General features: G+C 44.8%; 1 protein-coding gene across 2 annotated transcripts in view; it reads right to left on the minus strand.

The window, feature by feature from the left end:
• Nucleotides 1-26,079, minus strand: part of jakmip1 (janus kinase and microtubule interacting protein 1) — a 66,941-nt gene that overhangs the window by 8,330 nt on the left and 32,532 nt on the right. The window contains exons 3-14 of one of the 2 annotated variants that reach the window (XM_064343575.1): nt 24,338-24,832; nt 15,433-15,642; nt 14,118-14,237; nt 13,749-13,895; nt 11,913-12,059; nt 10,446-10,505; nt 6,356-6,484; nt 5,446-5,574; nt 4,554-4,637; nt 3,002-3,064; nt 1,590-1,688; nt 57-158 (exon numbers count right to left, since the gene is read on the minus strand). In XM_064343575.1, the coding sequence (XP_064199645.1) occupies nt 57-158; nt 1,590-1,688; nt 3,002-3,064; nt 4,554-4,637; nt 5,446-5,574; nt 6,356-6,484; nt 10,446-10,505; nt 11,913-12,059; nt 13,749-13,895; nt 14,118-14,237; nt 15,433-15,642; nt 24,338-24,832 (1,785 nt within the window). Of the gene's footprint in view, nt 1-56; nt 159-1,467; nt 1,689-3,001; nt 3,065-4,553; nt 4,638-5,445; nt 5,575-6,355; nt 6,485-10,445; nt 10,506-11,912; nt 12,060-13,748; nt 13,896-14,117; nt 14,238-15,432; nt 15,643-24,337; nt 24,833-26,079 lie in introns of those variants that run through there. The other variant, XM_064343574.1, reaches the window with a different exon arrangement.

Consider the following 26,079-nt stretch of genomic DNA (forward strand, 5'->3'; position numbering starts at 1 on the left):
AAACACTGTTGGGCACTATGGGGCCTGACAGTAACAGAGGGAGAAAGTGACCGTACCATAATTCCCTCCTGGTGGCAGTGCAGCTGTAGCGCGCTGCTGTTGTTCTCGGAGAAGGCCGCCATGTGCAGGTTGAACGCTGGGGATCGGCGCTCCCTCTCCTACGGAGGAAAGCAGTCCCACAATGAATGGCCACCTTCACATAGCCGGATTCAGATTCCATAAAACTGTGCGGTGCCTAAAGAAACAGGTACAATAACTGCCAACTGCGGGAAAATGTTCTGAACTGGCAGAGAAGTGCAGCGGGACTGCTGTTGCACATGTCATGATGCGATGGATCTCCAGAGAAAGTGGAGCACACTTATGGTACCACGTCCGCAATAACAATGTAATGAAAATAAACATGGCGTCCGCCAGTTCTCTTTCAGAGACCAATCGAGCCTGAATTTCAAAGCAGACCACGTAGCACAGCTCCAACACAGGTAATGAAATGTCACAAACAAAAACCCGGGTTATGTGATGATGGAAATATGGCCGGCGAAACAAAATAGGTGGAATATGAATAAGGAGTTAGTTCATGTTTGAACGGGTACGTGATCGTCTCAAAGGGTACTTACATGAAGCATGCGAAGGATCTGCCGAAATGAACCAGGTGGGGGGGAGGGACTGCTTTAAGGGGCGGGTTGCAAACCAATTGAATGGAGTAAAATATGTGGAAAATGAGAAGGACCAACCAAAAAGCACAAGGTTCTTGAAAAAATGACGTTGCCAGAACGACTGATACGAATTCCACCAATCCCTATTTGTTCCGTCGTTTATATTTTAATGTGACTGTAATAGAAGATCACTTGCGATATGTAATAAAAATGTTTCATATTCAAACATTGCTGCAGGAGCACATCTGAGAAAAGATGTCAATATGTGTGCGTTAACCCATGTACAAAGAATTTATTTATTTATAAACTCAACATTGGGAATTTCTGCATTGGGGAGTTCAATATACAGTCATAAAATTATGTGCATTTAACTTAAATATAACGCATGCAGGAGGTGCAGACATAAAATGAACAATGAGGTGGGTAAACAAGTTTATAAACAAGTTTTATTCAAATGAAAATTATATTCACCTTATTTATAATATAAATGTACATCTTTCAATTAAAAAAATAGCCACAAAATTAAGACATACATTAACATTAAGGCAGCGAAATACACTTAAGGGAGAGCTAACAAAGGCAGGATTACAGTGAGGCACATGTGAGTGTGTGTGTGTGTGTGTATGTGCTTGCACGTGTGTGTGGTGTGTGTGTGTGTGTGTGTGTGTGTGTGTGTGCTTGCACGTGTGTGTGTGTGGTGTGTGTGTGTGTGTGGTGTTGTGTTTGCGCGGTTGTGTGCGTGTGTGTGTGGTGATGTGTGTGTGTGTGTGTGGTGCTTGCATGTGCTGATGTGTGGTGTGTGTGGTGATGTGTTGAGTGTGCGCGTGTGTGAGACTGCATGTGCTGGCTTCATCACTGTATGAAGGCTCCGAGTCTGGACTGGAACCCGACGTCGCTCCCGTGGGGCAGTTTGGAGATGGGGATGGAGTCTCTTACTTCCAGCTCCAGCACCCGGAACTCTAAGAGTTCGTTCTGGTCCCGGGCGTCCTGCATCTCTGTCCTCAGGCGGCCTTCGTCCTGCTCCAGCTTCCTGATCTGAGGAACAGAGCGAGTGGGGAGACTGAACTGAAACAGGCACGCAAGGGGGCACAGCAGCCATTCCGGCTGGGTCACCCTCATAGAACCAGGGGGGGGGGGGGCAGAGAAAGAGACAGAGAGAGGAAGGGAAGTAGGGGGAGAGAGAGAGAGAGAGAGGGAGAGAGAGAGGGAGGAAGGGAAAAGGGAGAGAGACAGAAAATGGGGGAGGGGGAAAGAGAGACAAAGAGAGGACAGGAGAAAAGGAGTTTAAAAACACAGGAAGTGGAGAAAAAGAGAATGAATTTGAGCAGGCAGATGAGACAGAATAAAGGGAAGGGGAGGGAGAGATAACATGGAGCAAAAGAGGGGGAGATAAGAGTGAAGGGCAGTATGACCTTGTTAACTCCCCTGATAATAATTAGCTTGGTGCATCTCAAACCCCAGCCTGACTTTGGGCCAAACCCAGACAGCCTAACACTGCACTGGCAAGGTTTGAGAACAGAGAGCGACTGCAGGACTGGACTGGGAGACACAGCACAAGAGATGAAATCACCACAACCAGGGAGTGTTTTCTATGTAAGCTTAATGTATGTACAAACACATTTTATTCTGACATATTTCACTTTCAATGCCCTTCTGCTGTGCTGTGCCACACTACACTTAACAAATGGCCCACTGGGAACACTAAAGTTTGTTCACTGAGAGAAGCATTGATTGGCTGGTAGATTTATTGTTGGGATCGAGGTTATATGTTTGCATTGAGTGATGACTAGAAGAGACCGCACTCCTGTCTTTCCTCAGACTCGTCTAAGCACTGCTGTTGAGCATGCAAAACTCACCTGATAAATCTGCTCAACACAGAGGCAGTCAGGAGTTCAGGTGTCTGCTGCAGTCCCTTAAACCTTTGAGGGCCTAACAGCCTCATAAACAGACCTTCTGGTTTTGAGGCCTAATTTAAGAACTACGTAAACAGGCCTTTAGGTCCTGAGGCCTAATTTAAGAACCCTGTAAACAGACCTTAAGGTTTTCAGGCATAATCTAAGATCCCCATAAACAAACCTTTAGTATTTGAGGCCTAATTTAAAAACCCTGTAAACAGACCTTTTGGTTTTGAGGCCTAATTTAGGAACTCCATAAACAGACCTCTCAGTTGTGCGGCCTAATTTATGCACCCAATTTCACACTGCAGTATCATCGATTTAAAATGTAATATAAACCTTCACATTTTATTTAATCACAAGTGAACATTAACTGACAGAATGATCCAGTTGAAATGCCTGAGATAATATAAAGGACAGAGAGGACCTTAGAGAAAGTGAGAGAGGAAGTACCTTCTCTAAGAGATCCTGGTTAGTTCTGATGAGGTATTGCTTTTCTTCCACCCATTTTGAGTCCTGTAGCCAGAACGCACAGAGAGCATCAGTTCACACTGCATTAAACGACATGAAGCCAGAGGTGTGCTTCACACAACTCTCCGCTGAGCCATGTCCCACAACTCATAAAACATCAGCTCCACAGATTCTCTCTATAACTGACTTTGCCACTTCAACCATTTCTATCACGTACGAATGCATGAAGAAATAATAACCTGACTTCGCTCCCAAACAGCAAAATGGATGGAGCCGTGAAAGGATTAAACATACAAAAAAATATGACATGGCAGAACTGAAATTTATTGAGCCAGAGCAGGATGTGCAGAGAGGAATCAATCAGCGCACTATACAAAAAGCACTTCCATACACAGAGCCAAAGCCATGCACAAGCTCACTAGCAGTGCTCAGGGGGAAAGCTGCAGCCAATAAATGGGAAACATGCAGAAAAAAAACATACACAGGCAGCAAGCCAACTAGATGATGCACAAACAGTATGTCTTCATTGATTCAATGGCATGCATTTCCATTTGAGCAGGACTCTTTTGTTCTAACTGTTCTGATCTTTGCTTGTGTGTGGATGACAGAAATTTAACAATTCATTCACCATTACACCAATAAACTAAGTACTGCATGTCAGTAGTAGGCAGTTAATCAACGATCAACCATTTCTAGTAACGCCACAACCAAGAAGCATATTCAGTAAACAGTAGTAATTGTTCTGTCAATGACATTCTTATTTTTGATAAGACATCAATGTGTGTCATGACATTGAACATTTTAAATGAACAAAACTTTCTTTTTCTGCACAAATCACCCTTCATGCAGGATGACAAAATGGGGCTGTCAAGTGAGAGAGAGAGAGATCATGTGCAGACCCAATCCTGCTCCTGGAGATCTACCGTCCTGTAGGTTTTCATTTCAACCCTAATTTGGCAAACCTAATTCTACTAATTCGCAGCTGAACAAGAGCTCCAGAAGTTGAATTAGGAGTGCTTTGTTAGAGTAGGTGTGAAAACCTACAGGATTGTAGATCTCCAGGAACAGGTTTGGGCAGGCCTGTCATAGAACGCCTTTGTGTGATCCATAAACATGATCCTTTGATCTTCAGACTATAATAAAACAATCTGACTGGGTCTGATTTGATTTGGTTGACACAACCTTGCAAATGCAAATGTGTCCAGTTTGGCTTCTCTAACACAACAGAATTGATTTGTTGGTGGAAATAAATAACTCCAGAAATTGACCCTGACCAGTACCCCACCCCAGTCCCAGCTTTGGGAGACTCAGGACCCTGTCTTTGTAGGGGAAAATCATTGGCCAAGTCTGCACTGAGCTTGTTGGTGGAACTGTGATGTCACAAGACCCGCTGGCATATCCTGGCATATCAACTGGCAAATCGCCAAGCCACTAACACAGCAAGAAGAAGGAGACAAAGAAAGGCCAGCGACAAGTGGACTAGAGCCTTTTTGTCCCCGCCCCCGTTTATGTCGCCGCCTCCTTTTCCTTTTACCTGCCCCCGCTCCGCCAGGGACTTCTCCAGGTCCTCGATCTTGGCCTGGCAGCGCGTCAGGTCTGCGTGCAGCTGCTCCCGCGTCTGTGGGCGCACCGAACACAGCAGATGAAGCTCCGCCCCCACCTCCTGATATGTACTCAAACCCCGCCCACCACAACCACAATTATCCAATTGGACTCAAGGTGGGAAAAAATGACAGAACTCTGAGGGATTTGGCTACCAAACATATCACTAAAACTATAGTTACAGCACTCCAGCTGGCTGGATCTAACAGCACAATGAGGAAAACTTTCTCCTTAGACAACAACCAGCCAATCACAGCCCAGATACTTTAATAAGGTATTATAACCAGGCACCAGGGAATCGACCTGAGCAGCGGGAACATCACAGCCCTGCCCCAGTGAGAGGATTAATTGGGTCTAAAAGTCAAATCCTGCTGAGTTGCACAACTGTAAACATCGTTACAGAGGGAAAGATGCCACAGACTGGATGGGGGACTGCGTGCCATCTGCAAATTAAATCAAGGCTGACAGCATGCTGATCCCTGTGACAGAGTAATGACTGTGCAGCTATGGTGAAGGGAGAGCTTTCCCAATGCGATTCACCACACACACACACACACACACACACACACACTCACATGCACAAACACGCACGCACACCCAAACAAACAAAAAAACAAACATAAATGCAAAAGCACACACACACACGCACACACACACGCACGCACGCACGCACACAAACAAAAACAAAAAAACAAACATAAATGCAAAAGCACACACACACACACACACACACACGGACATATACGCACACACGCGTGTTCAGCGCGGTGATGAATGCTGTGGTCTGAATGAAGAGGACCGGGCTGCACTGAGCACGCTCTCACCCTGGCCTCACGCTCGGCGTCCAGAGTGCCTCCAACCTGCTCCTGGAGGAGGGCGTAGGCCCGCTGCAGGGCCTGGTACTCCCGGGTCAGCTGCCGAAAACGCAGCTCCGACTCCTCCCGCGAAACACCCTGGAGAAGACCAGGACAGGGAGGAAGACACGGCGACACAGGCATTATCAGACTTATCACACACTCTCTCAGCTCTATCACCCCCCCCCCCCACTATTCAGGTCTAATCACTCACATTATATTTCTACATTTAAGGCACTTAGCAAACACTCTGATCACAGGTTACATTATTTTACATACAGTCCATTAATACATCTGAATACTTACTGAAGCATTTCAGGTTACCCATGCTCAAGGGTATAACGGCAGTGTTGCACCTTGGATTCAAACCTACCTAGCTAGAGTCTCAGAGTTACAAGCATCTCAGAGTTCCCTAACCATGATGCTACACTGCCACTCTGTACATGAGTAATGACAGCGTCATTAACTAAACTCTTAAAATAAACAGGGGGGTGAGATAAAAAATAAAATTTTAAAAATAAAATAAAAAAGTAAGGGATTCCATCCCCTGTTGAGATAGCAGCACCCACAGTCCATGGTGTTATGTTGTAAAAATTGGAGACAGAGACTGTGCGAAAGAGACAAGGGGGATCCTTATATAGGCATGAAGTGGGCATGAAAAAAACACACCTATTGCGACTACATTTTCTGGGAAAAAATAACTGACTTCTTATTTTGATCATATTGTTATCATTGACTTACGCTGATATGGGTGGCTGAAACACCTATACTGGAGCCAACCGCACTGGCACTAGTGAGCAACGTGTCTCAACAAGACCAGGAAGAGAGCTTCAAAAACATTTACATGTTTTTGAAAAGAGAGCGGAATGGAGAGTTGTACCTCCTCGAGGTCCTCCTCTGGGGTGGCAGGGGTCCGGTCCGTGCGGTCAGTGGTGTAGGACGTCAGGGATGACGTCTCAGAATCCACCGACTCCTCGTCAAATCCAAAATATGTCTCCACAACATGCCTCTACGGATGCAAGGAGAAGCAAGAAGTTTAGTTAGTCACAGGAAGTGACCCACAGAGGAAAAGACAACGTTACTACCTGTTAGGATGGACCAACTGGACATTATTACAGCATGTGACGTGAGGTCAGATTCAGCATATGGGATCACTGAATGCCTGACTGGACATAGTAGACCTAGGTTAAAGGTCATGAGAAGTAACAGTTTTGTTGATGAGGGAATGGGTATGGTGGAGACAACAGTTGGGGGTGAGGTGGGGGGAAAACAGCGGATCTTGAAAATATGTTGAAAATCAACAAATTGTAAGGTTTTTTTTAGAGGCCAAAAATTTGAACCAGAGGTGAACAATTGCATACTCTGCTCATCAATGGCATCACGCTGCCTCATTCCACAAACATCAGAGAAAAACCAAATGCAGTCTAATTGTAAAGACACACACAGACAGACAGATAGACCATCAAGCACGCACCCTCACATACACACACCCATAGCCGCCTACGGCGATGGGCAACTCAATTAATTTAAAATGACAAATCAAGTCCCCATTACTAAACTGTGCAGCAGACAGAGGTGCTTTGATACTTCATTATGCTGCAGGAGAATGGCAAGGTGCTGTTTACTAGGAAGGACGCTAAGTGGGAATCTGTGTTTAAAATGTAAGCGCCCACACAGGGAGAAGAATAACGGAAGGTGAATTATTCCTACACACACATTCGGAACTGAACTGGTCTCAAAGACAGGAAGTTCACACCGGTTTTGCATTTGCAATGGGCTGCTTTACACTGCACTGTTTGTAAACTGCATCAAAATAAACCTGAATATTCGGATAACGACAGGTTTCCAGTAGCACGGCACGCTAGGCTGCCCCTCTTAGGGGACTGGGGTTTGTTGACGGTGGTGCGAAAGCTCCTGGGAGGTAATATACTAATGAGAGAGAACTGTGAGCTGATTAAACAGAGACCATGACAACAAACATTGCTTCAACCTGCCGGCTCAAGACAAGAACAATTACAGCAACCTCGTCTTCCCTACAACATCAGAAATGAGTGCCCTTCATGGAAGCTCGTAATGAAATGACACACACCGTACAGTACTTCTAGTTAACAGTGATCTTCACTCTAAACATTCTGAGGGACAACTCCAGAAAGTACTCAAAAAATTTACATTTTATTCCTCCACCAATTTAGCAGGAATTTTACCCTGTAGCAGAAACTGTCATTCAAGATCTCTGTATGGCCAGCAAATGTACAGTAACAATTAGAATTCATGCAAAAAGCTGTGGAAGATCCAGCTGGAGTAAAAGGCGCTCTTACCATCGTGCTTATAGGTCATCTCCTGACAACCAGAGAAGTACAAGCAGACCAGAGTGCACAGGCAGAGGAACGAGGAGAAGTAGAGAATGAGAAGCAGGTACTCTGTCATGCTGAGGGAGTGTGTGTATGGTGCGTTCCGTGTGTGTGCGAGTATGCTAGCGATTTAGCACTCGGTGCTGTATGCATGCGTGTGTGTAAATCCTCTGACGCTGAGCAGTGCAGTCCAGGTGCGTGTACAGGTGAGTTCGTTCAGCCTCAGGGGGTAGAGCGCTCTACATTCACATCACCAAAGACTTCTTTTAAAGAAAAAAACACACAAATGCACTTCTGTAAAGCTCTGCTTCAGTGTTGCGCCAGCGTTGGCGTTTCGAGAAAGCTGCCGCTCCTGCGTTCAGGTAAGTACTGCGCGTTGTCTGAGACGTGGGAGTTTAACAGCCAGAACAAGCGGAACCCTCAGATTCTGACTCCACCCCCATCTCATGTAGCCCCACCTCCTTTGGTCCTCTCTGTAGCCTGAACCCAATTCCCTTCTCCCCAAAAGGGAGTAGTGGAGGGAGGAGGGAGTATTCCCAAACCTGGCAACACAGGCATCTCTAACTCTGTAACTACCCCTCTACCTGCCTCTTGCTCTCCCTCCCACACACAAAAATGAAGGATGGCACAAAAAAGCACTCACACATGCTTTAGCCCTGTACCCTGTACTGCGTCTTTCATGGATTAATATTGCATTCACAGAAACGCTCAGTAGTTCATAAATCTTAACCCATCAAAACAATGCAATTCACTCAGAGATACACTGACTATAAGTGCCACAGTATTAAAAACACCTCAAGAGAGGCCAGGCCAGTGAGGAATCCATAGAGAAGTAACCTGCTGGAAAAGAGCACACCATAACTCACTTATAATAACGGTGAGCTACAACTTAGAAAGTGCTTCAACTGATTTCAAGCTCAAAACACGCAAAAAAATTCTAATGAAGTACCCCTAAGTATTATTTCCTCAGGTACAAATAAAGCCCTGATTTTTGAGTCACACAGACTTTCCCACAAAACACCATAACAATAGCATGAACTTTCCTGTGCTAACTTGACACATGCATTTCTCTCACAAACATAAGAGATCTCAGATACTTAGAAGAATAACATCGTGAAAAATGTCACGGCTCAGGCTGAGTTCTCAGTGAGTGTCGGAGAGCTAATGGTGTGGCTGGTGAGAGGACGAGAGTTTGGAATTGAAAGTCACTCTCATCCCTGCTCACAAGTGCATGCAGCTGTCTCTGCACCCCAGAGTGCAATTAAAACAGAGAGAGAACCGCATCTGCAACGCCACACAAAACACGGTTGCTTAGTGACAGGGTGGGTGGGACACAGGTACCGCAAGAAAAAAAAAAAACACACAAGCGTACCTACTGACAGCCACAAAAAGGCACTTATTTTTAAAAGGTACACACAGCGAAATAGCTGGAAGACATTTTATGTACCTGACTACTAGCAAAAAAAACACATTCACTTGCACAGACAAACGCAAATGCATGAACATGCAAGTACACACAGAGAATCACTCAGAAACGTAGGTAAAAAAGGTAGGTAGGTAAAAATACCTAAAAGACAATACACACACAAACAAACTCAAACCGGTAAAAATAGAGCCGCGCATTCTTTGTGAGACCGAAAATCAGGCAGCAGGTGGATAGTGCTTCTTGGGCTTTGACATGATTAATTAAACTCAGCGTGGATGTAATCACTTTAGTTTCCCAATCAAGCAGCCATTTAAAAAGTAGAGGAGAGCTGTGTGTGTGTATATGTGTGTGTGTGTGTGTTTGTGTGTGTGCAAGTCTATGTCTGTGTGTGGTTTAGCAGATGGAAACAGGTCTGTCAGGAAGACAGATTAAGACTGGAAGGAAGCGGGCATGTTACATCCCAGTGCATGATCCACAGAGACCCACTGGAGATATTAGGCAGCCTGTTTGTCCAGAGGGACGCAATATCCCACATTGCACTGCAAACAGATTCAATGGTACGTGCAAAATGACACTCAGACAGCCACTTTATCTTACAGTACCTGCACGCAACCTCTTTTCCCCTGTCATCCATTTTTTCTTAAATCTGACAAATTTCTGGCATACTCAGTCATTATGAAATGATAAGTACTGTAGAGTACTGCAGACTGTAGCACCAGCATTTCAAAACTCATACAAAGGAGTCACAAATCACCACAGATCTGTCTGCTACAGGACGCAAGCAGCCTGTACTGCTGTATCGTGTACAAAGACAACCAATTCCCCATCTCCCTGTACAATCTCCATCACCAGATAGACCAAATGGGGCTTTAAGACACACACTGCAACCGCGTGGCACAGATGTCCAGCAAAGCAGATAAGGAGGCTGCAGAGGTGATGACTCAAAGATATAGTAAATGAGTCCTTTACTCCAGGGGCCACATCATTACGTGCATGTAGGAGACTCGTGGAACTACAGCTCCCAAGAGCACCTGTTCAGTCCTGTTCAGCATTTTACCTTGGCTCACTGAACTCCATCAGCGAGACACTCGGTGGAATTTAGCTGAAGAGATAAACTACAAGAGGGAGTAAGGAAAACAGCAACGGGTATGAGGGATGAGGTGAGAACGTCCATACATGCGCAATCCCCTTACCTTTGGGAGTTTCAGACCCTTCCTCTTATTCTTTTTGGTTATAATCAGTTTGTCGCGTTCCTGAGGGTAAAAGTAAAAGATGCATTTCAGATCAATTCCGTAGGGTTTCAGCCAACCTTCTGTAAAAAAACAGCTTTGTCTTCGGAATTCAGGCAGCTTACATTAATGAATTTGATTTTTACCAAACTTTATTAACATACAGTGAATAAAGTCAATCCAAAGCAAACGAGTCCTTGAGGGTGACGGTGGGCAGGGGAGGGGGGGGGGGCTGTTAAAAATTCTAATTATTATTTATCAATTTGTTTAGCAGATGCTTGCATTCAAAGTGGCCTACAGGACCAGCAAAGCGTGATGATAAAAAGTGTACAGTACGCATAAGGGTCCTCTCTCAACAAGGTGCCCACTAATTCCAATGACAGTTTCCAAACAGAACTGGGATATGTGCTGTGCTTCAATGTGTGTCTCTCTTGTGTATTAAGTCTATGATTCTGGGACAATATTAGAAGGATTGGAATGATATGACGATATGAGAAGCTTTCACCAGCTGTAACTAGTCCCGACTGGCGTCAAGCCCCTTGGAGAGTAACAGGATTTAATTTCGATAGAAAAGACATGTTTTCACAGACCAAGATTTGTCCCAAGTCACAGAGCATTTTCTCTCAATTATGGGCCAAAATTAGCGATATTATCACCTTTTTTCTGCTAAAATTTCACCCTAATTTGTCAATCAGCCGAATTATGAAAGAGCGACCTTTCCTCAAGACACATTTTTGATTAGCAAATATTTGGAAGCCTGCATAAACCCCTACAGCTAATTGCATAATTAGACCAATCAAGCTGCTGATGAGCAAGGCTGAGGAGACAAGTGTGAGAGGGGGCATTGGCAGGCCTGGGTGAGCGTTAACCCATGGGATGGTTCTGTAACGGCAAAATGGAGGCTTGGATCCGCTGGAGGTCTTGGGCCCTGTCCAGAACACTCTGAAGCAGCAAGCTCCCTTTCTCGTTTTTCCATTTCACTGAGCAGAAGTGACCACTGACTGACCACACAAGGTTTCTGCCATATTGCTTTGAGTGGTCCATTCTGTACATGTCAGGTGAAGGAAGGAAGGATTACAGATTCTAGACTCAGCATCTTAACCCCTGTAGTTGATTTTTTTAGAACTGATACAGTACAGCACTGAACACATCTTAACCCCAGTAACTGAAATTTTTAGAACTGCTACAGTACAGCACTCAACACATCTTAACCCCAGTAGCTGAAATTCTTAGAACTGCTACAGTACGGCACTCAAAACATCTTAACCCCAGTAGCTGAATTTCTTCGAACTGCTACAGTACGGCACTCAACACGTCTTAACCCCAGTAGCTGAAATTTTTAGAACTGCAACAGTACGGCACTCAACAGCGTGGACAGTACACGTTGGTTCAGCCGGCGGTTCTGACACGATCGGGTTCAGGCCCACTCACCACGGTGAGGTCATCGATGATGCAGCGCTGCTCAGCCACCTGCAGCTTGAGGAACTCGACCTCCTGCTCCTCGTGGGTTTGGCTCAGGTCATTCAGAGAGCTGACCCTCTTTAGAGTGGGCTGTGTGTGCGTGTGCACCTTCTCCTTCTGAAAGAGAGAGAGAGAGAGCGAGAGACCATTTAATAGAGTCAGACATCCCAGGACAGGTTATACTATAGGGAAAGACAGAGAGGGAGACACGGAAAGATTAAAAGAGAAAAAATTATACGCATATCATTTGTTTCTGTGTGTGTGTGACAGAGAGAGAGGGAGAGAGAGAGAGAGAGAGAGAGAGAGAGAGAGAGAGAGAGAGAGAGATGGGATAACTGTCGCTATGTACATGTGTGTATTTAATTGTGTTCGCATGCACATAAAAATTCTGTGTAGTGCTGAACATGCATTTCACTATGCATTTGTATCTCAGAACCTCTACAAACACTTTCATATATTCAGGTCTCTAAATAACATCAGTTTTTACATCACAGACTGATGGACTTCCCATATATTACCACAAGATGTCCCCATTTCCATTCCTACATCTGAATCCAGTGTTTCCCAACCTTTTTCTGGGATGGTGCACTTTTCGTAATCAAAAACTTTCACGGCACACCACTATCGCATTAACCACTAATCTGTTACAAAATGTCACATGCATGTTCAGTTGTGGTGGAATTTGAAAATATTCCAAGGTACATTGCATAAAAAGCACTGCCTTAATCAATATGAAACCATGTAATATGGACCTCCAAAGAGATCAAAAAGCAGCAGCCAAACTTTAAATATCTTCTCAATCTTACTTCTTAGCTGTTCAGACTGCAGCCCTCAGGAATAACAGAATCAGCCCAACATACTGAGTTACTGTAAACTACAGACATGTCAAGGATTAGATATAGTCTAATCACTCCATCCAGAGGGAGAAGTAGAGAAAAAAAGAGCCAGGGCCACATTTAAATAAAATTAAAAAACATAAAAATAAAAATAAAGGGGATTTCTTGCAGATGATGGCTATTCCCTTTGTGAATTCTGTGAACTTTGTTCTTAGACCAAAACTTTTTTAAATTAGATCATTAAGATTTCTAATCGTAACCAGCTGCCCTTTGACTGACTGACTCCTGGAAACAATTTGCAAGCTAGCAGATAGCAAGGGTTACCCAAAGATTCCTGGTTCCAGTTAAGACAATTATTGCTGGGGCTTGAAAGGGACACATTAATGATACAATTAGCAAGGATATGAAAGTTTTTACTTAGTCTAGCATTTGACTGGATAACATCATTGAAAAACAGGCAGTCAGCAACTTATTTCAATCTCACCCTTTATATTGACGTAAATTAAACTTAAGACCTTCAACAGTACAATGCGATGAATGTGACAGTTAACATCTTTATAGCCTAAGTAAGTCTATGTTGGTTCTCATAATTTAATTGTAATTTTATAATATTAAAGAGCCTGAATTCTGAATGAATAAAAGGACACCGCTGCAGTCTCTGTGGTGCCTCGGCTTACAAACTAAATAACTGTAGCCTGACAGCAACTCTGGTCATTATGGCCTCTCGATCCCAAATGCCTGACTTCTATGGTTTCATCAAGTTCAAAGGTCCTTCATTTTTCTGTCTCTCTGACCTCCCTAACCTAACATGCTGTATGCCACACATCCAATATTCAGGAGCAAATTCTCCTAAAATGGGAACACTGTAGGTCCCTGTCCAGCCACACCTATGTATAATACCTATTGTCTCTGATGCCCGATTCCTGTGGTTTCTCCATTAACAGATTTCTATGGTGTGTTCTGATCTCACCATCTCAGCATGCTCCCTGGTCAGGTTCTTCAGTTTCTCCTCCATGCGCTGTAGTGTCTGCAGGAGGTCCTCGTTCTTCTTGGACATCCTCTTGTTCTTCTCGACCAGCGGCTTCAGCTGGCTCTCCGCCTCGCGGACACGCTTCAGCTGGAGCAAAGGTGGAGAGGGACACAGGTTCGAGTGCATATTTTAGGTGAAACAGAGGCATGGGGATGGGGGCCTTTTTCACTGAGCAGGATTACTCAGTTAGTTGGATAACTGTAAGTAAAACCCGGAACCCTCCCAAATCCACTGCCACCACAACCTCTGTGCTCCTCCCCCTGACCGCCCCTGACCCGGGTCAGACCGGACCTTGAACGCGGTCCTCACCAGCTCGTTCCGCTCGTCCGCCAGCAGAGTGTTCCGGTCCTCCAGCTTTCGGATCACAGAGTGGAGCTCGGCGATCTTCAGCTGGAACCTCCGCATGTCCCGCTCGTCCATCTGCATGTCCTGAGAGAGAGAGAAGGGGGGTTGTTTATTTTCCAGATGTATAACACTGAAGACAGAGGTTTAGCAGGTGTTGCATTTTAAAATCAAAGACACCCCCACAGGTCTGGAGGTGACTGAAATGAATTAAACACCTTCTCTAAAAAGCCGAACAAATAACATTTGCTTAAATTCATATTATTAGACAAGGAAAATGCACCCAGGCATGAGCTCTCCCCCTCTCCAGATAGATTAAATAACACAGATGTCTTATTTTAATGGGGCCACGATGCGGAAGACAAACTCCTAGGACTCAATAAGAACTTTTACTGCCCATTTCAAAGCCATTGCACACAGTCATTACCTGAATTAGCTTCTGTTAACAAACCAATCCTGGATCAATGGATCATGGAAAAGAGCATTGCAGGGCAGATATTTCATGTCTGCTTAGACCATTTCGTTAATGGTCGGCGACCAGTCCTCTTCTGCTGAAATTCCTCTTTTTAACACCGTAGTAAAACACTTCTGCATGTCTGTTTCTCCCGTGATCCCAGGATAGCATGTTTATTAGGTCATGTTAGTGAAACAGCAGGATGTTTTAGCAGATTCTTTAGAGAATGCGATTGTACTTATTTTGTACTCCCTCATGCACCAACAGCATGACAGGCATTAGACGTGCAGGTCCAGATATTTCAAAGAACCTTTGAAAACTTCCAGACAGCCCAGAGGCAAAGAAGGAAATTTTCTCCCCAAAACCATAACCTTCTGCAAAACGGCAAAACAGACAACATTGCTGAATGCATGGGAGAATGTGCCTATTATCACTTTATGAAAAACAAAACACTTGTTTATCTTTTTCTTCCCTCTGGCACCCTCTGAGAGTCAAGGGGAAGAAAAAGACCAACAGATGTATCGTCTCAAAACCATCATTCCACCACTATACTAAGCATCCCACCACCAACGGGAACTGACCACGCCCCTCTGATCACCTGCCTGACCAATGACTAATCATATTTCTGCCACTTCTCTATCAGCTTTCCTTCCTTCTTCCTCCATCACTCACACGTCTGCTCTCTCTCCAAAACTCTCTCTTTTCATTGCTCTCTACTTGCAAGCCATCTTTCTCCACTACACCACTCTTCACATGTCAAACACTATCAAATGCCTTTACATTGTTCCCTCACTGTGCCCCCCCCCCTCCCATCAGACCCCCCCTCACCTGGCTGAGGATGTAGTCCGTGGTGTCTCCCAGCGCTGGCGCTATCTCACGCTTGGGGCTCCCATGATGCCGTTCTGCCTCCTTCACCTGCACCAGCTGCTCGTCCAGCGCCTCCTTCTGCAGCAGCAGCCTCTGGGTGTAGCCGGCCTGCAGGCCCAGCTCCTTCTCCAGGGCCATCACCACCCGGTCCTTCCCTTTAATCTCGTCCATCTGTGGGCGGGAGGAGGAGGAGGCCTCGGTCACGAAAGAGAGTGACATGCGTGAGGCCCAATGGCTGAGCTCTAAACCCCAGGAAGGCGGGGCCAGCAGAGAAGCCGCAGCGTGAGTAAGGGTGCCCCGGGGTCTCTGATATTCAACCCGAAAAGCGTGTTCAACAAAAATAAGGCCATCGCGCAAAATAAACAGCCTCTGAATAATTTAAGAGATGAAATATTCATCGCTCTCCTCATGGCTCCCACTGGTGACTTCAATCTCAGAAAACGCTGCCTCTGTACACAGATCTGTACCTCATCGCTGAAGTACTGGACAGGAATGACAAGGCCATTCCGTGCCATGCATGTGTGCTGTACATGTTACACGAGTAATAATCACAACCATCCCCAAACTCCTTGAGGAGGCATCTTCTAGGCTACCTAAATGCACAGAACACCTGGCAAACATCTGACCTTTAATATGGATCCCAACTCAACTAAGGGACCAAATGGTCGTGTGTTTGAGTCCCAGGAGAGGTACAGGACATGTTCTGTTCACGTGAGAAAGGCTAACTGACTTTATTTCCTCCTGCGAAACATCAGCTTTCATTCATTTCAATTTCATCTGTCCCCAGGGGGTTGCACAGTACCGTGCACATAAAACATAAAATGAACATAAAGAACATAAAAACTATAAAATCCTCACATATCAGGATAGGTTTGGTTATTAAACCCATATCCCAATATGTCAATGACTTCCTTATTAACTGCACAATCAGTATGTAAAAAATATAAATTATTGTTTAAATGTGAATAACGAAATCACATATAAAGACGTAACATATTCTTGAGAAATATATACTTATTGCTAAAAACAGAAGCATGCACTGTAAACAGAACAGGGTATCTTTGGGTACACAGTAATCATGATAAGAGTCCATAATTAATTACATATCCAGGTGTAACAAGAATATTGAATGGACAATCGCGATTTTACTCTGAATGAAACTTTACTGAAGCTAAGTACTACTACAGCACGTGTCCATTAAATATGCACCTCATTAGCCTAGATGTAACATTCATTTGAGTGTTCTCCTGCCAACCATCCAACAAAGTCCTCTTTTTTTCAGTAAACGATCTGATCCAATTACAAACTCAGAAAACTGAAATGCTTATTTTCTCTGTGTAATACTGGTAACCACTCTTAAAGCTAAGGATTCCTATTCAAAATCCAATAGGATATAATGAATTATTTATATTAAAAAAACAGGCAATTCCACTTCTTTAAGTTCAGATGAAAAGCATTTAATTCAATAAATGTTTTATTAAATAAACAAGGTCCTATGACAAACATTACCTGAAAAACAGCATATAAGCCCCAGAACAGCAGATTTGTTGAGCAGAAGAACTAAACATACACAAAAAAGTCAAATAAAATCCGACCCGTAATTAAAATCATTCAGACAGGCTCGTGTGAGCAGGCACTCCCCCTCGCTGGCCTCTCTACCTCTATCCCCATCCATGGGGTAATCCCCGCTGTAAAACAGCAGGTCCCTTCCTTTGAAGTGCCATTCATACCATCAACATTGTTCCCCCTGCACAGACAACAAAAGGCTAACCTCTGCCCCCTCCGCACAAACACACGCGCGCATGCGCACACACACACAAAAACACACAGACATAAAAAGATCCTGGGACACAATGTCTCACTCCATTTCCCCAGCATGTCCGGTATCAGAGAATACCCACATAATATTCCGGAATCTGGAATTTCAGATACGGAACAAGGAACACACCGCGTCCTCACACATGCCAAAACGCTGAGCAATGTGCTGAGGTCACACGGTGTTGAGTTAGCCCCCGATGTCACTCAAGTGGATAGGACGGGACAGGGCTTATCCTCGATTCCATTAAGTTTTTAATGAAGAAAAAAAACCCTGCACATCCAGGAGCAAAACAAACAAGCATGGTGTCATGGCTGTCGCAATCAATTAAATTACAATCAATTAAATGAAGGACATGGGACAGAGCACATATTTGTTACGTGGGTTTCTGTGAGATTCTATTCCTGCCCCTTTTAGTCCCATCACAATAATACTACCCACAATGCTTACCCTGGGAGTCATCGGCTTGCTCCAAAACACCTGCTAGCAACCGTTAGGTACACCTCTACCTACAATGAAATTCCACACAGGCAGGTACTGTATTTGGTCTTCGCCTCTCGTCTGCCTGCATATGTCCTCACAGCGCTGGACAAGCTTCCCACTCTCCCCATCATTCACAGCCAACCATTTTCTCACTTCACTAGACCGCAAGAAACAACAACAACAAAAAAGAAAAAGGGATTTAACATTAACACGTCAGACGCGGGACTGGAAAACAGGATGCTGCCGTTGCCATGGAAACGCAGGCCTTTACCTTGTGCTTAGGAGAAAGAGGACGCCTACAGAGCGTCACTCCTTACACACGCCACATTCTGCCTGATATCAGTAAACCTGGGGGAATGTACCCTCAGAGGGGGAGATGATGTGTGTAAAGGTAAAGCACTTGTGGCTTGGGAACAGAGGGCTCGAGGCCTGTTTCCTGGGTGGGACGCTCACACTAGACCCCTGGGCAGGCTGATCTGCATCACTGAACACACGACTCCATAAACAACCCATATGAAATAACGTGAGCCTTGCAGTTTTGGCCCAGTATAAAACAAGTATTAAACAGGTATAATAATAACTTAGTGTTTGTATGGAGGAATAACGGCTTAATTATGAGTTAATTACTGTTGGTGACAATGATTTGATTAAAGCATGTTCTGTCCTTCAGTTGAAAACAAAAAAACAAAGCAAATAGTGCTGAAATTGTCAAATATCGGGCAGCGTGTTTAAATGGAAATAATTACTACAACATTTGGTATTTTTAATTGATTTCCTTATATCCTGATTGACATTGCTTTCATTTTTGGCATAACACACATTCCCTTGTGCTTTCAGAGTTGGGGTTGTGAGATCAGTCTAGTTTAACCGTTACAAAGGTAACACTTAAGCCGATGACCTTCTGGGTCAGTGCATCCAACAGGTTGCTCACCCCATTTTGTGTGAACGAAAATATGACTGACGGATAGGCATTCATATTTGAAGTGCAGAATTCTTAAAAAATCAGCCTATCCTCTTGAGTTCCTTTATCGTAAAATGAAATTTTCTGCTAACACATCACTGAACATTACTTAAGTATTTTGTAACTAAGCTCAAAATGTATACATGCACATATGGGGCAGGCATCGCAATAGGTCAACCTCTTCTGATTCCTCAACTTTTTTTTAAACCTAGTTTGCCTACACAACGACCCTGTCTTTTCAATACCATTAGACTACTCTGATATCTTGGTTTTGCATATTAAAAAATTTCATTGGTCTGTATAACATGGGATTACAACAGTTCTGAGAGAATATCAGAGTGCATTTTGATAAAAAGGCAGTGCTGCTCTGAAAACCTTGACACTATATTGAGTATAATTCCCCTTCATGTTCTTTCAAGCTATTCCCTTCCTTAGTTTCATCTAGCGAATTCAGTACTATTAGTGTACAACACACTTACGCACACACACACACACACACGCCTGCTCATGCACACAGAGGATCCCACACACATGCACGCACCACACACATGCACACACACGCATGCACATGCACATGCACACACACACACACACACGAATACGCATGCTCATGCACACAGAGGATCCCACACACATGCACGCACCACACACATGCACACACACGCATGCACATGCACATGCACACACACACACACACACACACATAGACAACCTTTCATCTACAGCGCTAATGGTTGTGACGGCCTGGTCTAGGGTCAGCCCGAGCTCGACGAGAAGTTCAGTTTATTTTTTCTTGGCAGGAGCACTGAAGGCCGTATCAGAGTGAGTATAATCAGGGAGGTCACATGACCCTGTTGCTCAAGAGGAGGGTTCTGGAAGTGCACATCACATTTCCCTGGTTAAATCTCACTGCTGCCTCTGCTCTTCACTGTCTGTCCAGTGGTGAATGTATTGTCCAGTCATATTTGTGTGTATTACATTAACTGTATTGTATTGGATGTTTTGTCATGTCTATGCTTGAATGTTAGAGAACCACAATGGAAATAAGCCTGCTTTATTTCTATCATTGACAATATTTAAAGGATTACTGTCTGCTATGCAGTCTTACAAAATCTCATTTTTAAATAGTCCAATAAACTCGTTCATTCATTCTGACTGTAGCAGTTCTCCCAGTGTGTAGAATGGTCATATAGTGTATATGGGTGACAATCTGGACACCCCTTGGTCTGGGGCTGTTTTTCATGGTTTTGGCAAGGCCTCTTAGTTCCAGTGAAGGCAAATCTTAATGCTACAGCCAACAATCACATTCTAGATGATTCTGTGCTTCCCCAACAGTTTGGGGAAGGTCCTTTCCTATTTCAGCACGACAATGCCCCCGGGCAAACAGAAAGGTCCATATAGAAATGGTTTTGTCGAGAAAGGTGCAGAAGAACTTGACTGGCTTGCACTGAGCACTGACCTCAACCACATCCAACACCTTCTGGATCAATTGGAAAGTCAAGCAAGCTAGGCCTAATCGCCCAATCAGTGCCCAACCTCACTAATTCTCTTCTGGTTGAATAGAAGCGAATCATTGCAGCAATGCTCCAACATCAAGCATAAAGCCTTCCCAGAAGAGTGGAGGTTGTTATAGCAGCAAAGGGTGGACCAACTCCATATTAATGTCCACAAATTTGGAATGAGATCTTAGATCTCGTGTGTCCACATACTTTTGGCCATGTAGTGCATTTCAGCTTCCATTCAAAAATGAATTCTAGAATCTGCGGCTGGATTTAAACAGAACAGTACCATTCCAGGCCTGGACGAACAGCAAAAACCCTTCCCGCATACTACCTTGCCCAAGGTTATATCAGTGCTAATAGTCTGTGTGGAGGGTATACAACCAGCCCTTACAGCCTTGTGTACTTTTAACTGATGGTACCGCAGCCCATTACTCTGCTTGGACTGAGTGGTGAGTGACGGCCTGCGGAAACAGGGCGGGTACTTAAATCAGCGAAGGGAGAGAAAAGCCAGCCATGACACAGCAGTTTTGAGTGAAATGGCGCAGCCATCCGCCAGAGAAAGAGGGAGAGAGGGAGAGAAAGAGAGAGAGGGAGAGGGAAGGAGAAAGGGTGGGGTGACAGACAGTGAGAGAGAACAGAGAGAGAAAGGGAGAGGAAGAAAGTGAGGGAGAGAGGAAGAGCGGGAAAGAGGGATGAACCGCAGTGCCCCCGTTCCGGCCGTTGCTCTCCTGCCTGTGGACGGCGGCGGCGTTTCCCCGGCCTCGCGATCGATCATGCTAACGATCGGGCCGGCCAGCGCCGTCCTTCTCCGCGCAGACGTGTCCTGGCCGGTGGGCGTCTCGTTCATCAGGCTACAAAGCGGCGTGCTTTTATAACAGAGCTGCATTTGTTACCTCCGCTAAAGGCAATGAGAGCCAAATAACAACTGCCTCTTTTAAAGAGCCCCCCCCCAAAAAAATGACCAAATCGATAAAATCATCAGTTTATATGTCTGCACACCTGTGTTCCTCAGAACAGTTTTTATTCTGTATATCCAGATGGAAATCAGATGCATCTGCCCAAGGTAACTAACAGATTTTTCCACTGTATACATTTCTTCCTTAATGGGTCAATTAACTAGATCTATTGTAGACAAACATATTACCCAGGGCCCTTAGCACTTAGCGCTATGCTAACTGATGTCCCGGTGTAACATACGTGCTTTGGCACCATTACAATGCCTGAACAGTTTGGGTCTCTGTGATTCAAACACAATCATTTTACTGAACAACATTTTAACACACAATGGCCGAGACAACGTCTTGTGTGTCCTGCACATGCAACACTTTTCTAGGTTAAGAGAGTAAAAGTTGTTTCATACACCAACTCCAGTCACCAGACTTCTACACCCTGTCCCATTCCACACACCCCAGCACACAAGCACAGAATGGTGGCTGTGGAAACCATACAGTGACTGGCTTCTGAACACAACAGGTGACCCCCGCAGTGCAGAAACGTGGAAGGACCATAACCCTAATCTGTACTGACGGTCACTGCAGGTTAAAGGCCATTTTAAAGTTTTGTATCCATGGAGACACTCAAGTCATACTTCTATATGTAAGAACCTCTTGTTTTCCACTCATTTCTGACTGGCCAACCACCCGTACTCTGCCCAACAGACACAGAACAGAGATCAAAAGGACTGATCCTAACTTACCCCTCTAAAGTTAGAACTTGAAACACCATTTTTATAGTATACAGAGTATGTCTTTGATTTCAACTCAACTGACCCGCTTTTAATCATACAACCATGCTGAGACTTTGTTTCCCACAAGTGGTAGATCAAAAAAATGATGAGGCACCGCACTCATTACATTACATTATAGGTATTTAGCTGACGCTCTTATCCAGAGCGACTTACAACAGAGTAACCAAACTCAGGATCAAGTCCGCTTAAGTCCATATTGGAAAGGTCAATGGAAAGGTATATTATGCAAGCGGGGTTTTTCCCCTATTCGAAGGGGGAATTACATATTGAATTTGAACCAGGGGTGCCCTTTCATCTCCCAGTAAAACCAGAAAGAACATGAAGGCCTAACATGGACCCCCTCTGTCTATGTATGAGTCACTAAAGAATATCAACCACACCATTAGCAGTCAGTACAGTTACTCAGCACAGGCACTGAACCTAAAAGGAATCCTAAACCCTAATTACTTCCATCAACTATAACTGGACAGACTTAGACTACAAAGAAGAAAGTGTAAATAAATTTAGTAGTCTCCACAAATTATCCCTGTCACATTCAAATCAATAGACTGTCCAGAGGTCAGCTTATAAAGACTAGAAGAATCTGCAAAAACTGCTCTGCTTGATCCCAATAAACATCTATTCTCATCAGATGTGAAATTCATAAACATTCTCCATGTTAGACTGCCCTCCTGTGGCATAACTGAAACATTAATGAAGTAAAAAATATCTCAAGGACCATGCGAAAATTCATTGTTCTTGAGATACATTTCCTGTCTCCCCCCTGTGGTATACAGATGATATTCATGATGCATTGTATGCAATAAGAAAGGTGGGGTTCAAATCCCACTCAGCACCTTTAGTACCACACAATACAATATTTGTTAACTCAATACTAACACGGAAGCTTCAGCTCTCATTGAGCATATTTTATCCTTACTGGACATCAGACAGTAGTTAAATGGCATTTAGCTTGCCAACCATAACAAACAGATGGACTCTGCCTTGTTTACATCCAGGGGAGGTGGGGAAATGCTGTAAAGGGTCCACCCCCTACTTCAGGAAGTACAATCCCAACCAATCAGCACATCTGATTCTCCTCCCACTCTTTTAAATAAACATTTTCAAGACCAGGACTCACCTAGCAGGTTTGCAGGCGTGTTCTAGGAACATCTCATATACTAGGTGCTGGAGATTTTTTCCTCTATTCAATGTTAACGGGCTGTACACTGCCTTGGTTTTTTACCGCTTCAAAGAGCATTCCAGATTATAGGGCAACACCTACATGTGGCTAAGGCAACAAGAAAACTGTAATAATTGGTTAAATTTGGTTCTCTATCCGAATGGACAAATGTAATAAAATGTGTGGATGTTCTCTTACTATTTGACCTGTTCATTTTTGAGAGAGAAGACAAAGACTTATGATATAAGAACAGACCCCATGACAGACCCACTCAGCTGCACTTGTGTCCTGCAGGTTGTACCTGGCGTGTATTATCTTTGACCTACAGTAAAATGGGTGGTGGTAATCATGTCTGAGGTGTGAAATGTGACACTTCCTCAGCCTGTAGATAAGCAGCACAGGCTGAAACAGTAGCTGCACGCTAATGTTACAGTAAGAGTGCTACTGCCTGAGCTGAATCACTAAAGCAAACAGACCACAGAAAGTGGGCGAGCGAGACTTAGAAACAACAAAATGCAGGAAGCGTGTTGCCAGGCCTGTAGGCCAGATGTCAACATGTAGCAAAGGAGGCAACTGTGTTTCTCAGTTCATTGATGGGCCTGAATGTCACCTGTACTTTATTCACAGAATATAGAAATGTAGTTATGACAGTGTCTAGACAGTGTCAGGGTGCGGTGTTCCAAGCAGGCCGCCATAGTATACTGAACTGGAGTGTTTTTCCTTTTTTAACATTCCCCTTCTTGCAACCCAGCTCTTCTTTTTATACATTTTACATTACATTTAACATTTTTCATTAAAAAGGAAAATTTTGACAGGCAAATGAAGCCTAAAACTAAAAGAAATTGTTTCCTACTTTCTACTCTCTCCTGAAGAGGTCCATGTTCCTGAAAATCCAAGAATATTACTCCTGAAAGGCATTCAAAGTGTTGCATGCTGGGCCATATCCCCAAAACAAATCTTCACATTTAACATCTAAACATCCCAAATATTCATTTGAATGAGGGATGTGTCCAATAAGCTCTCGACTTTCATGCGACTTTCATCTCTGCACAAATAGGGTCTAGGGAATCCCTGAGGTCACAACAGGCCTAGTTCATATGCAGGAGTTTCCAGAGGAGAAGACCTGACTGCATTTTCAGCCACTTCTGCTCCCGCCCACTACCCTCTAACCCCGCCCCCCTTTGCTGTCACTCACCAGCCTGCGGATGTCCCTCTCGCAGTCGCGCTTGATGCGGCTGACCTCGTCCTGGTGGGCCTGGTAGGCGGCCCTCAGGTCGGCGGCCTTGGCCTTGTCGGCCTGCACCACGTTGGCCAGCGCCTCCTCGGACTGCTTGCGCGCGGCCTTCAGCTCCAGGATCTCCTGCTGGGCGCGCAAGCGCTCGCAGTCGAAGGCCCGCCGCGCCTCCTCGCGCGCCTCCCCCAGCAGGGCGCTCTTCACCTTGTCGGCCGCCCCGTCCCGCAGCACGTTGACCAGGGACTGCAGCCGCTGCACCTCCCCGTCCCGGATCTTTATGGCCCGCGCCAGCTCCTGCTCGTGCTGCCGCACCAGCACCTCCCGCACCGCCTGCAGCTCCCTCATCTTCTCCTCGTGCAGCTTGGCCTTCAGGTCCGTCACCAGGACCGTGTGTTTGTGCTGCTCCAGGTCGCGGCTCTGCTTCACATCCTGTAGCCTCTCCCGCAGCTTACATACCTACAGACAGACAGACAGGCAGCCAAGCAGGCAGACAGACAGACAGACAGACAGACAGACAGAAAAGCAGACAGGCAGACAGACAGACAGACAGACAGACAGGGGAGGGAGAAGCGGTGATGAGTAGGGAACAGGATGAGAGGAGTAAGGAAGAGAGAGAGGGAAGGAAAAGGGAATAAAGAGGGAGAGAAAGAAGGAGGAGGGAATAGGGAGGGAGGGAGGGGAAAGAGAATAGGGAGGGAGGAGGGGATGAGTCAGAGAGAGGAAAAAGATAGAAAGGGAAAGAGGGAAAGAGAGAAAGACAAAAATAGACCAATAATTTAACGGCAATTCTACTTTGATAAGAGTATCACGTCGGGGCTGATTTCAAAACTTGGCAGGACTGTAATGAGGTTCCGGTGGACTGGGTCGTCTTTTCTGCTAAGTGCTAGATTTTAATGAGCTACAGCTCCTTCTGAATTCATGTGGCAACTGCAACAGCGGCCCTGTGGTACAAGCTGATCGTGCCGGGGTCAGAGGTTAACATCGCCTCTGAGATGGAACACATGCCTCCCCCCACTTCCATTAAACACCCTCAGCCCACACAGCCTGTTTTAATAAGGGTTTCCCATGGCCTTTTAAATTTCACTCGCGCCATAAAAAACAAAAAACACCGCCGCTTGAAATTGAATAATGCTTCCCACCCCGGCCATTTTCTCCAGGTTACGGTCCAGCCCCTGCATTAATGAGGGAACTCGTTTCGACTGGTGAGGAGAGCGAGGATTAGAGAGCATGAATCAGGAACAGGTCTGCTGTCCACTGTGTGTTTTATAAAGCGACTGCAGCACAGGGAGTATGTGCAGTGTAGGTGCCGAGCACAAAGTCAAACATCTCTGTGTTTTACCTGCATTATTGATCTCCTTAAACTGCCGTACAACTGCAGTTTAGAACAAATTGTATCAAATTTTGTGATTATGTGGGTGATATTTTTGTACATATTTCACGTCAGACACCAGCCCTCTTGTGACTTTCGGGTTCTGAGACAGATCAATCAATGTCATACGGGGTGCAGAGTCATTTCAGACAAAGTGGTCTCGTAAATCTGATGTCCTGGTAAGCAAATACATGCCCATTTAGCTGAAAGTGCAGCTTTTAATACCGACAGATCAATCATTGCGAGGAAAATAAAGTGTCAGAATCCTTTCAGTATGTCAACTGTTTGTCAACGCAATTTTTTTTGGTTCAAACAAAACATTTCATGCAGCATT

Source organism: Anguilla rostrata, chromosome 7 (assembly GCF_018555375.3).
Source record: "Anguilla rostrata isolate EN2019 chromosome 7, ASM1855537v3, whole genome shotgun sequence".
Lineage (NCBI taxonomy): Eukaryota > Metazoa > Chordata > Actinopteri > Anguilliformes > Anguillidae > Anguilla > Anguilla rostrata.